The sequence below is a fragment of the Dipodomys merriami genome, unplaced genomic scaffold, assembly GCF_024711535.1.
Source record: "Dipodomys merriami isolate MVZ:Mamm:240054 unplaced genomic scaffold, mDipMer1.0.p SCAF_106, whole genome shotgun sequence".
Lineage (NCBI taxonomy): Eukaryota > Metazoa > Chordata > Mammalia > Rodentia > Heteromyidae > Dipodomys > Dipodomys merriami.
The window spans coordinates 4144475-4157500 of record NW_027202338.1 but is presented as its reverse complement, the minus strand read 5'-3'; the positions used below and the strand labels follow the sequence as shown (position 1 = coordinate 4157500).

The 13026-nt window shown below is 55.8% G+C and overlaps 1 protein-coding gene across 1 annotated transcript in view; it reads right to left on the bottom strand.

Moving 5' to 3' along the window:
* LOC138814522 (EH domain-containing protein 2) overlaps positions 1-13026 on the bottom strand; it is a 17269-nt gene extending 4243 nt beyond the window's left edge. Inside the window, exons 1-4 of the mRNA XM_070003462.1 lie at positions 12939-13026; positions 9769-10193; positions 9170-9267; positions 3690-4102 (exon numbers count right to left, since the gene is read on the bottom strand). Of these exons, the coding sequence (XP_069859563.1) occupies positions 3690-4102; positions 9170-9267; positions 9769-10172 (915 nt within the window). The 5' untranslated portion in view covers positions 10173-10193; positions 12939-13026. The remainder of the gene's footprint in view (positions 1-3689; positions 4103-9169; positions 9268-9768; positions 10194-12938) is intronic.

Below are 13026 nucleotides of genomic sequence, written 5' to 3'. Positions count from 1 at the left end.
TACAGAGATGCACCACTACACCTGCTGTGTAGCACACACTAGCTTGGGACTCTCAACCCTCCTAACCTCAGCTTCTAGAGTGCTGGGATTTCCACACTACTGCCCACAGGATTTACCTCCTGCAACTTTACCCTGCATCTCCCGCCCCATCTTTCCTTGCCAGATTTCCTTGGCTAACCTCCAGCACGCTAACCTTTCCCCTACCCCAGGGCCTTTGCCTGTACCCCTTGCTCTGCTTGGAACTCTATCCTGATCTCCCTGCAGTTGGCTACTTCATCTCCACAAAATAAATGCCCTGACTGCTACCATAGATCTAGTATTTTATAGCTTCACCTTTATCTTCCTCGCAGTTTACCTTAACTCATTGTTTTTATCGGCTTTTGTACTTAAGGGTCTCGCCATCAGAATATGAGCCCCAGGGGGGCCCTGGGACCTTGTGGGTTTCCTCTGTTCCCAGCCCTGGCACAGCAGGCTCTCAGGAAACACTGGTGGGCTAAACCCCTGAACTTAGGAACCTCTGAGCTACAATCTCACTAAATGAATTATTCTGCTCTCATCCAAATGAATGCTGGCCACTCTGTACAGGAAGCTCAGTGATTACGCACGCTCATAAAAAGAAAATAGAATCAGACTTACAGATGGGGGGCTCAGTGGTAGAGCGCTTGCCTAGCACGTGCAAAGGTCCTGTAAATGACTGGAAGGCTTTGGATGTGCTGGGCAAGCAATATAGGATCCAGCCCTGTCCCCCACTCCCTCCCACACCCCAAAAAAGAACTTGTTTGGAAAGAAGTACATGAGAAAGTACTTAGAGAGTTGTTACTTAGCACAGAATCTGAGGGCTAGAGAGGTGGGGAAGGAGGAAGCACCTTTGACAGAGCATGAATGCTTTCCCTTGAGATCCTCTTAAGAGTTCAATCAAAACAGCTGTTAAAGATATTTTTGAAAGCATCATAGGTTTAGAATGTTAAACATGTTGGCAGCCCCGGCTCATTCTGAATCACCTCCTCCACCCTCCGCCTGCCACACGGGGCTCCTGTTCCAACAAGCAGGTTCCTGGTGGCCCCAGGGCCTTGGTGCATTGTTCTCTGCCTGAACACCCTGACACTAGAACCCCCCCTCAGTTCACCCATTCCCTGCTCCCTCCTCGTAAAACAGTCCCTTCACTGAGCTCCCTTTGGATTGAGTCATTTTTAAATGTCTTGTTTCCCAGTAAAATATTATTTTAGAGAAAAAGAGACGTTTCTTAGCTATAGCGCCTGGGGCCTGGCCAGGTATAGGTTCTGTCTGGAGTTAGGGGGCACTTGGACTCCTTTAGAATCAGACCCACCTGAAAGCTTGGCAGCAAATACCACAAAATCCTAGAATACTTAGCTGGGTACTGGTGGCTCATGCCTGTAATCTTAGCTACTCAGGAGCCTGAGATCTGATGATCACAGTTCAAAGCCAGCCCGGGCAGGAAAAGTCCGTGAGACTCTATCTCCAATGAACCAGAAAATCGGAAGTGGTGCTGTGGCTCAAGTGGTAGAGCACTAGGCTTGAGCTGAAGAGCTGAGGGACAGTGCCCAGGCCCAGAGTTCAAGTCCCACGACTGATTAAAGAAAGGAAGGAAGGAAAGAAGGAGAAAGAGAAAGAAAAAGAAAGAAAGAAAGGAAAGAAATAATCCTATAAGCCTTCATTTAATGACCTCCACCACTGAGTAAAGCCAGTGGAGTCAGTCACACTTGCCCTGCATGGGTGGGGAAACTGAGGCACGAAGTTAAGTCATCACCCAGTCCCGTTGCAAAGCATGGAGGATGGTAAAGGGTTAGGGACCGACTAAGTGTGGCTGAATCCTCCTTGCGAGGTGTGTTGTGGTGACTGGGGCGGGAATAAGTTTGGTCACAGCTGACCCTGAATTCTGCCCTCCCGAGTCTTGATTGCTCTGAGGGACCCCGGGGGGCTGAACCTGCAGGACAAACCTGCGGGAGGGTGTGGCCAGAGAAGCCAATGAACGGGGTGTGTCCCGGTGTGGTGGGCGGGGCCTCGTAACGGGCCAATAGGAACTGGGGGCGTGGTCATGGGGAAAGCAGGCGGGAGGGCGCTGATGGCTTTTCCAGGGAGGAAGTGGGGGAAGGTGTCGGGAAGAGATAAGGCTCGTGGGCGGCCCGGGGCGGGCGTGAGGGCGCGGGGCGGGCTCCGGGGTTTGTCCCGGTTTCCGGAGCCGCCTCCTGCCTGGCGGGGGCTCCAGGTGTCCCGGTGCCTGGGGCTGCAGCTCGGGCCTCTACTTCCCCAGGGGACCTAGGGGGATAAAGACAGGACAGGCACTGGACAGGGAAGAGAAGAGGGGGAGGACCGGAGGCCTGGGCAGGACAGGGATAGGGGAACCCCCAGGCCTGGGCAAAGGAGAGAAAGAGGACCCCTGAGGCCTGGGCTTGCGAGGGAGCCCCCCCCCCCGCCGCATCGTAGGGGGGATTCCTGCAGCGGGGTGCGGCTCTGAGTCACCCCTGTAAGCAAGCTCCTGGACCAACACCGCTCCCCCTGGAACCTTCTAGGCCTCCTGGCTTCCTGCCCCACCTCCACCCTGGCGGCCTCCCGTGGAAATGTTGAATTTGGCCTCCAAAATCGTTCTTACAACAAGGCCTGTAAGCAATGCCTCGCTCTCCCTCTCTCTCCTTCCTTCTCTCCCTGTCTCTCTCTCCCTCCTCTCTGTAGTTTTTTGCACAAGGTCCCAGGGCCTGACTCCTACCACCGTCCCCCCCCCCCAGCCCTAGACTGTCTGACACCGTGTCCTCTGTCAGTTTCCCTCGTGTGTTCTCTTCCAAGCACCCTCCCTGATTTCCCCAGGGCCAGAGGACCCGACCTAGCCCCTGACCCACCGCGCTGTCCTGTCCTCATCTTGGAATGGAACCTGGGGTACAGTAGAATTGCTCTGGGTTCCACGTCCCCAGGGCTACCCAGCGGGGGCCTGGGCACAGAGGAGACTTTGTTAAGTGCCAGCTTTTCTAGTGAGATCCCTCCTGTAAATATTTGCAGAGCAATTCTGTCCCAGCTGCTGGGAGCACAGGCTTGAAGGACTCCAAAACCCCGGGTCTGTGTGGCTTAAGTATGAGCTGACCAGTCGTGATGTATGGCTGACCAGGCTGACCCATGACCAGGCAATGAGGACACTGGAGAAAACTACCACCGTGAAAAGGAGGAATTACAAATGCATCAAAAGGTGTGTGCCGGTCACCCTAGCTACTCACAAAGCTGAGATCTAAGGATCAGGGCTCAAAGCCAGCCTGGACAGCAAAATCCAAGAGCCTCTTATCTCCAGTGAAGCCTCAAAACCAGGAAGTGGAGCTGTGGCACAAGTGGTAGTACACCAGCTTTGATCAGAAAAGTTAAAGGCTAGTGCCCAGGCCCTGAGTTCAAGCTGCAGTACTAGCCCACACACTGACTGAAATAATAAAAGAAGGCAGAGGAAGACCTTCCTTTAGAGATTTGGAATAAATCGGGAATAGCCAGGGAGCAAGAGAATGCTGAGAAAGTAAATGGCAAGTGCAAAGGTCCTGGGGTAGACCCTGGGTAGCAAAATGGAGAACGACGGGCAAAGAGTGAGAGATGAGGGAAGAGAAGAAGGGATGGAGTAAGGGAAGGACACCAGTTGGGGGAGACACAGTGAGGCCCTGCGTTTGGGGGGGATGAGGGAGTCGCCCCGGCCTGCTCACCCGCACCAGCCGGGCCCGCTTCACCAGGTCGTTGAGCTTGCGCAGCGCTGCGTGGCGCGGTAGGCCCTGGATGTCCCGGAAGAGATCCTGCTCCTCCAGCTCGAAGAGCCGCCGGTTGTCGGGCACCAGGAGCGGCTGGGACCAGAAGGAGCCGATGTAGACGCGCAGCACCTCGGGCGTGCCCACCACCTTGCCCAGGGCCCACATGAGCGCGCCATAGACGCGCATGAGCTGCTGCGTCTCCACCATGTCGGCCTTGTTGAGCACCACGCGGATCTTGTCCTCATGGCCCCGCAGGGCACCGATGGCCTCTGAGAACTCATCCGAGATCTCCAGCTTGTGCGCGTCGAATAGCAGGACGATGAGGTCCACGCGCTCAGCGAACCAGCGCAGCACGGCAGGGAAGTCGTAGCCTGGGGCGGAGCAGAACAGAGTTCAAGCCCCAGGACTGGCCTGTAAAATACCACAGCGCCACTGGGGGCGTGGCTCCGCACGGGCATGGTCGCTTGGGGCGTGGCTACACTTGGGGGCGTGGCTTGCAAGCCCCAATAACTACCAAGCATTTCAAGGAGCCCCTCCCCTGTATCCTGACCCCTCCCTCCCTAAACGCCCCTGTCACCAGGGCCCCTCTCCAGGACCCCCCCTCCCAAGTCAGATTCCCTGGCAAAGGGTCACAGTTCACATCTTTAATTTGATTAACTAGTTTGTTGTGATTGTCATTATTAATGTCAGTCCTGGGGCTTGAACTCAGGGCCTAGGTGCTGTTCCTGAACCTCTTTATGCTCAAGGCTAGTGCTCTACCACAGGAGCCACAGCACAGCAACACGTCTGGCTTTTTTTTTTTCTGGGTAGTTTGTTGGAGTTAAGAGTCTCATGGGGAAATGGCACTATGGCTCAAGTGGTAGAGCCCACAACTGACAAAAAAGAAAAGGAAAAATAAAAAGAGTTTCATGGACTTTCCTGCTGAGCTGGTTTTGAACCTCGAGCCTCAGATCTCAGTCTCCTGAGTAGCTGGGATTACAGGTGTGAGCCACTGGTGTCCAGTTTGTCCCTGAGGTTTTTTCATTCAAGGCTGGTCCTCTACCACTTAAGCCACAGCTCCACTTCCAGATTTTTTTTTTTTTTTGGTAGTTAATGGAGATGAGTCTCAAGGACTTTCCTGCCTGGGTTGGCTTTGAACAACCATCCCCATAACTCAGCCTCCTGAGTAGCTGGGATTATAGGAGTGAGCCACCATGCTACTCTTCTGTTCCCCTCCCCCTGTGACACTTTTTTTTTTTTAATTTTTTTATTGTAAAGATTCTATACAGAGGGTTACAGTTACATGAGTGGGGTAATGAGTACACTTCCTCTTGAACATTGTTACCCCCTCCATTGTTTTCTCCCTACCATCCCCTCCCTCCCTCCCTTCCCCAAGGTTCTTTTTTTTTTTTTTTTTTTTTTGATTGTGATTAAGTGATTACTTAATTTCCGGAAATTCACAGTATTGTGGAATAATGATGCTCATTTAAAGTCACACGTTCATTCTAACTTTCCTGGAGCAAATCCTGTGACACTTTTTTTTACAATCTGTTTCCTGAGTCCTTTCTGCTTCAAGCTCTGCCTTAAATCCTGGAGTCAACACAGACAGAGTGGAAGTGCTGGCTCTGTGCTCACTCATTTCTTCCTTCCTTCATTCCTGTCTCCACCCATGAGCTTCATTCACTTCTCCCCACCTTGGCTGGCCATTCACTAACTCATTCACCAACTAGCAGAGCACAGGAAAGCAGAGACTGAGAGGCCTCACTCTACCATCTGACAGTCAAGAAGACCTGGGTTTGAATCCTGCTCTGTCCCCATTAGCTGTGTGACCTTTAGTTAAGTCAATTAGCCTCTCTGAATTTGTGTCCTCTTCTGGAGGTGAGGACAGGACCTGTCTCACAGGTGCCATTCAAGGGTGCAAGTGAGCGGATGCAGGTAAAGTGCTTGGCACTGAACTGGAAACTGAGGCAGCTTCAGGGCAAGATGGATTAAGACCTCAAGAAAACTGTGAAAAGGAGCTGGGTGCTGGTGGCTCATGCCTGTAATCCTAGCTACTCAGCAGGCTGAGATGTGATGATCACAGTTCAAAGCCAACCTGGGCAGGAAAATCTGCAAGACTCTTATCTCCAATGAACCACTAGAAAACCAGAAGTGGTGCTGTGGCTCAAAGTGGTAGAGCACTATAAGGGAAAAAGCTCAGGAATATTGCCCAGGATCCAAGTTCAAGTCCCATGACTAGCAAAAGAAAAAAAAAATCACACAAAAAAACAAAGAAAACTATGAAAAGAACAACTACCCCCCCCATGCTTCTAGGGCGGCAATCCTTGGGGGGTGTACATAGACATTTCCAGAGGGGTCAGCCTGGAATGGGAGGCGGGGTTCCCAGGAGACTGACCTACCCTGGGGAAGGGGCAGGGAGGGCTTCCTGGAAGCAGATGACAAGAGGGGACCCCCTGAAACTCCTCCCATCCCCAGCCACATAGACTGACTTGTTGAATCTGCTGGGCACCAGCAAGCAGCCAGGAACTCTGCTACCTCATTTTCCAGATGAGGAAACAGGTGTGAGAGGATGAAGGCCTAATTCTGCCTGGGAGGAAGCAGAAGGGATGGGGGGACTTGGGGCATTGTTGGGGCAAGGTGGTGGCGAGGAAGGCAGATCACTGGAAGGACGGCAGCTGGGCCTCCCTGTACGTTCCCAGCTTGCACGCACACAGACACACACACACACACAGGGGCCTGGATTTGGAAAAGAGTGTCTCCTGGGACAGGGAGGGAAGGAGGGCAGGGGGTTGAATCAGCCATGGAATGAAGACGTGGCGGGGACAGACTAGGAGATACTGGGCCAAGAAAAACAGTCCTGGTTAGCATGCTCACAGCACCTACTATATGCTGAACCACACTATGTGTGCTTCATGGTGTAACTAACAACCCTTCTGAAGAGCTAGGAGGCCCACTGTACCCCACTCTCCAGCCCTGGAGCAAGCAAGGAGAGGTGAGGTGGCTTACTCTAATGTTACAAGCCCACAGTGGCAGAGCTTAGCTGAGATCCAGCCCAGCCTGGGTGACATGCCCTGTCTCAAAAAAGCCCCAAAATAATAATAAATAGGCAGACGTGGTGATTCCTATGTGTAATCCCAGCTACTTGGGAGGTAGAAGTAGGAGGACCAGGGTCAGGCCGGGCCAGGTCTGTGTGAGACCCAACCTTAAAAATTAAAGCAAAAAGGCCTGGGGACGTGACTCAAGTGGCAGAGCACAGACCCTGAGTTCAAATCCCAGTAGCACCAATCATATGTTCAAGCTGGGAGTGGGGACTTACATCTGTAAATTTTACATCAGGAGGTTCGAGGTGCCCACAAAATAAGGACACAGCAAAGCAGGGGCGGGACTGAAATGGGCGTGGCCACCCGCTGACGCACATTGTGGGTGGGCGTGGTCGAATGAGGGCGTGGCCCGAGTTCCAGCCCGCCTGCCTGGCAAGCCTAAAGCCCCCAGTTCCAACTCCAGAGCTGCCACCTCGAAAATCATTTCGTTTTGCTTTTTTTTTTTTTTTATGTACATATTCTGTGTTTTGAGTCAGGGCCTGGCCACATAGCCAGCCTGGCTTTGAACTCTCAGTTCACGAAGGTTCACTGCAGACACACAATCAATCCCACACGCCAGACACGCGCACACAGAGCTCTTCCTCTGCCGCCCTCCCTCCCGCTGCCCCCGGCGAGGGGGTGGGGGGTGTCAGGGGCACCACTACCCTGGGCCCGCATCCCGCCGGACTCAAGCTCCCCTCTGCTCTACCGCCTGTTCCTTTGCTCCAGTTTGACTCCAGGGAGGTGGGCGGGGCCAGATGGCCTCGGATGGGCGGGGCCAGAGACTTTAAAATGCGTGGGGCGGGGCCATATGGTGAGAGGCGGAGGCAGAACTGATTATGGAGGGGCGGGGCCAGGGAGGGGCGGGGCCAGGGAGGGGCGGGCCAGCCAAGGGCTGGAAGGGGCGGGACAGACACTGAGAAGGAGCCTGTGGGCGGAGCCTGAGGCTGGGGGCAGGGCATGGGGGGGGAGGCAAGGGGCTGAGGCAAGGGGCCGGGTTGGCCCGGCCAGAGGGTGAGAAGGGGCAGGTGGTGGAGAACCCCAGGCCGGGAGGGGAAGGGTGGCAGCAGAGCTGGGTCAGGGCAGGCCCCGCAGGGGTGGAGCTGGCTCCCTCTGGAATTCCCCCCCCTCCCCCTGCACAGCTGTTTATAAATTCCAGGCCGGGCCTTGGCCCCCATCCAGATCCCCCCTCCTGCCCCTCTCAGCCCCATCTGTGGCCCAGGCCTGAGCCAGGAGCTGGCGAGGCCCAGGCCTCCCTGCGCTGGCTCTGCTCTCAGGCTGCTGACAGCCGGGCCCGTCCCTGTCCCTGAGGTCTCCCTGTCTCTTCCTGGGCTCCCCTTCCACCCTTGGCCCGCCCAGACATGCGGCCTGGGCCCGCTCACACGTGTGCCGCCTGGCCTCCCTCCCCCAGCCCAGGGAATCCCAGCCTCCTGGGCTCAACCTGCCTGGCCCAGGGGACAGGACCAGGGGAGGCCCCAGCCTCCTCCCTCAGACCCTGGGATCTAGGCCTCAGCCCTCTCCCTCAGACCCAGGAGTCCAAGCCCCAGCCTCCTCCCTCAAACCTGGTCTTTGCCTTCAGATGTGGCATCCATCCTCAAACCCAGGGGTCCAGGCCTCAGCCTCCTAGACCCAGGGGTCCAGGCCTCAGCTTCCTCCCTCAAACCCAGCCCAGGGCTCCAGGCCCCAGCCTCCTCCCTCAGACCTGGTCTTTGCCTTCAGACCTGGCATCCATCCTCAGACCCAGGGTCCAAGCCCCAGCCTCCTCCCTCAGACCCACCAGGCACCAGCCTCCTCCCTCAGATCCAGGGGTCCAAGCCCCAGCCTCCTCCCTCAGATCCAGGGGTCCAAGCCTCAGCCTCCTCCCTCAGACCCAGAGGTCTAGGCACCAGCCTCCTCCCTCAAACCTGGTCTTTGCCTTCAGACCTGGCATCCATCCTCAGACCCAGGGTCCAAGCCCCAGCCTCCTCCCTCAGACCCACCAGGCACCAGCCTCCTCCCTCAGATCCAGGGGTCCAAGCCCCAGCCTCCTCCCTCAGATCCAGGGGTCCAAGCCTCAGCCTCCTCCCTCAGACCCAGAGGTCTAGGCACCAGCCTCCTCCCTCAAACCTGGTCTTTGCCTTCAGACCTGGCATCCATCCTCAAACCCAGGGGTCCAGGCCTCAGCTTCCTCCCTCAGACTCAGCCCAGGGGTCCAGGCCCCAGCCTCCTCCCTCAGACCTGGTCTTTGTCTTCAGACCTGGCATCCATCCTCAGACCCAGGGGTCCAGGCACCAGCCTCCTCCCTCAGATCCAGGGGTCTAAGCCTCAGCCTCCTCCCTCAGACCCAGGGGTCCAGGCCCCAGCCTCCTCCCTCAGACCCTGGGCTAGGCCTTCACTCACCGCGGCTCACTCTCTGTTTGGCGCCTGACAGAATGCCGGGGGTGTCGATGATACTTATGCTCTCCAGGACCTGGTTGGGGAGCTGGGCGCACATGAACCTGGGGAGCAGCAAGGTGAGGGGTGAGTGCAGGAAGGGGGGAGGGGAGCAGGAGAGAGAAGGTGCAGAGAACCCGAGGAGCTGGAGAGATGGACAGTCAGGAAGAGAAAATGGATCCATTAAAAAAAAAAAAAAAAGCACAGTTCCAGCAGGGCATGGTGGTGCACGCCTGTAATCCCAGCAACTCAGAGGAGGTGGAGGCCGGACAGCCGGACTACTCAGCAAGGACGTGTCTCACAAACAAACAAACAACAACAAAAATCAGACTATGTGAAATGAAGCGAAGCCAGAGCCCGCGGCGGAAGCCATCCCTTGGATGTCTCAGAGGAGCAGGAGAGGCACAGAGATGGTCAGTCACTTCTCTGAGTGTGCCCAGCAACCTGGCTGACAGCAGAAGAGGAGGAAGAAGAACCAGGCAGACAGAGGGGGGAGCTGGCACCGCATGGGAGAGAGGCAGAGTTGGGGTGCCAGGGTACCCCTCCTCATTGGCGGCCAACCACACCTGTTGAGGAAGGTGTTCCCAAAGGGGTTGAGCTTCCGGAAGGGCTTGTCCGGGTCTACCACCAGGGCGTTGCCGGGCACGGTGCCCTCCGTCTCCCCATGCATCACAGCCACGAAGCAATCGGTGGTGGGTTCGGGCCCCACTCGGGAGCCAGGCACCTCTTGCTCCAGCAGGTACTGGATGAAGCTGGTTTTGCCCGTGCTGTACTGGCCGGCCACCAGCACCATGGGCTTGCCGTCGAAGTCGGCATCCTCGAGGGCAGGCGAGTGGAAAGCCCCGAAGCGGTACTGCTCCTCCAGGGGCAGCAGCTTGGTCCTGTACAACTCCTTGAGGGCCGAGGTCACCGTGCGGATCGCCTCGGGCTGCTGGCCGCGGGCCCCGCCCCGTTTCAGCCAGCTGAACATGGTAGACCACTGGATGGCTGTCTGTGGGAGGAGAGGACATGAGTGGGGGGCAGAATGGGAGGGAGGGAGATGAAGTGGATGGGAAGGGACAGGTCCATCTAGGGTATGGCTCAAGAAGGGGAATCTGGGGCTGGGAAGGTGGCTCAGTGGTAGAGTGCTTGCTTGCATGCATGAGGCCCTGGGTTCGATACTCAGCACCACATAAGCAGAAAAAAAGCCGGAAGTGGCACTGTGGCTCAAGCGCTAGCCTTGAGCCGAAGAGCTGAGGGACAGTGCCCAGGCCCAGAGTTCAGGCCCCATGACAGGACCCCCCCCCCAAAAAAAGAAGGGGAATCTGGAGGAGGGTAAGTGTGGGTGAGAGGGAGCCTTCTGGAAGGAACGCAGACAGACAGACAGACAGACAGACACACACACACACACACACACACATCTCCCCAGTCCATCTATTCCTGCCATGGATCAATTCTCACTGCAATCTATCCATTCCCTACTTCACAAGCTGCGGGCCCAGAAATGAACACAGAGACCAATGGCTCCCACCACACCCCCAGCGGGGGACCTGGGCACTAAATAGTTAACAATGCTTGCACAACCTTAGGCAGTGGCTCAGGCCTGTAATCCTAGCTACTCAGGAGGCTGAGGTTTGAGGATCGCAATTCAAAGCCAACTGGGGCAGGAGAATCTGTGAGACTCTCATCTTCAATAAACCACTAGAAAACTGGAAGTGGTGCTGTGGCTCAATCAGTAGCGCGCTCCCCTTGAACTGAAGAGCTGAGGGACAGCACCCAGGCCCAGAGTTCAAGTCCCACATTCAACCAGAAAAAAAAAAAAGGTCCAAGCACGGCTGACTTTTGGGGAGCTTCAGTAAGGACAGAGACGTCAGCGTGGCAAAATGTGCAAAGGGCCAGGGGTGTGAGAGGCTGTGGGTGCTGAGATCATCAGATATTATCAAGACAGGCAAATGCAATGTTAATCATCACTGTAAAGCAGACACCAGTTCAGCTCTCCTGGCAAGGAACTGTTGGTAACACTGAGAAGAAAACACAGAAAAAGTCGCTCGCCCAAGATTGCTAAGCTGGACACCCATCCTCAGAACCAGTCAGGGAGAGGGCCCATCGCCACCCAGGAGCGGGGAGCACCACCACCAAAGTAGGATCTCTACAGCCCTATTACAGCCCTACTACAGCTCTAATACAGCTCTATTACAGAACCATTACAACACTACTACAGCCCTACTATAGCACCATTACAACACTACTACAGCCCTGCTACACTCTATCTCTATTACAGTCCTACTTCCCTCAGACCTAATGTAGGTCTATCATCTGTCTTATCTGTCAGATTTTTTTTTTTTTGGTCTGTCCTGGGGCCTGAACTCTGGGCCTGGGCGCTGTCCCTCAGCTCTTCAGTTCAAGGCTAGTGCTGTGCCACTTGAGCCATAGCACCACTTCCGGCTTTTTCTGCTTATGTGGTGCTGAGGAATTGAACCCAGGGCCTCATACATGCAAGACAAACACTCTACCTCTGAGCCACCTTCCCAGCACCTCTGTGTCAGATCTATCTATCTATCTATCTATCTATCTATCTATCTATCTATCTCTATATCCATTTGTCTCTCGTCATCTATCTATATTATCACCTGTCAGTCTCTTTTTTTTTTTCTTTTCTTTTTTGGTCGGTCGTGGGGCTTGAACTCTGGGCCTGGGCACTGTCCCTGAGCTCCCTTTTGCTCAAGATTAGCGCTTTACCACTTAAGCCACAGTGCCACTTACAGCTTTTTCTGGTGGTTTATTGGAGATAAGAGAATCAGAGTCTTTCCTACCTGGGCTGGCTTTGAACCTGGATCCTTGGATCTTAGCTTCCTGAGTAGATAGGATTACTGGTGTTGAGCACCAGTGCCCGGCCAGTCAGTCTCCTATCGTCTATCTGATCTATCTATCTGATTGTTGGTCTGGACATCATTCTTATTATCTTATCATCTATGTGTATCTGTCTAACATCTATCTACCTACCATCTATCTCTGCTGTTCAGCCTGTGTAGCTCCTTTTACTCATCATCGCTGTGTTTCTCTCTCCCTCCCTCATCTCCATGCTTATAATTTTAGGGATCCTCAAGAAAACGCTGCAAACTGGCTTTTTATTTCTTTCCCATCGACCTGTCTCGCACGCCTGGCTCTTCGCAGGCATCTTTGCAAACTCTTTAGCAAGACACTGCTGAGAGCCAGGGACAGGGGAAGAGCAGGCCAGCACATGGGGATGGGGGAGAGGGGGCACACGGGGGTGGGGAGAGGGGGGCATACGGGGGTGGGGGAGAGGGAGGTATACAAAGGGTGGGGAGAGGGGGGCACACGGGGGTGGGGAGAGGGGGGCACATGGGGAATGGGGGAGAGGGGGGCATATGGGGGGTGGGGGAGAGGGGGGTATACGAGGGGTGGGGAGAGGGGGGCACATGGGGAATGGGGGAGAGGAGGGCATACGGGGGGTGGGGGAGAGGGAGGTATACGGGGGTGGGGAGAGGGGGGAACACGGGGGTGGGGAGAGGGGGGCACATGGGGAATGGGGGAGAGGAGAGCATACGGGGGGTGGGGGAGAAGGGGGTATACGGGGGGTGGGGGAGAGGGGGGCATACGGGGGTGGGGAGAGGGGGTATACGAGGGGCGGGGAGGGGGGGCCTGGAGGGGCCGAGGAGCTGGGGGCCGCTGGGTTTGGGGAGCACTGTTGTGGCTTGGGGAGCAGGGGTCCCGGGACGGGGCGCGGAGCACTCACGGGGTCGCGGCGCAGGCGGCGGCGGGGATCGCGGTCGGGCGCGGCGCGGCCGGGCCTGGCGGGCGTCAGGAGCGCGGGGAGCGCAGTG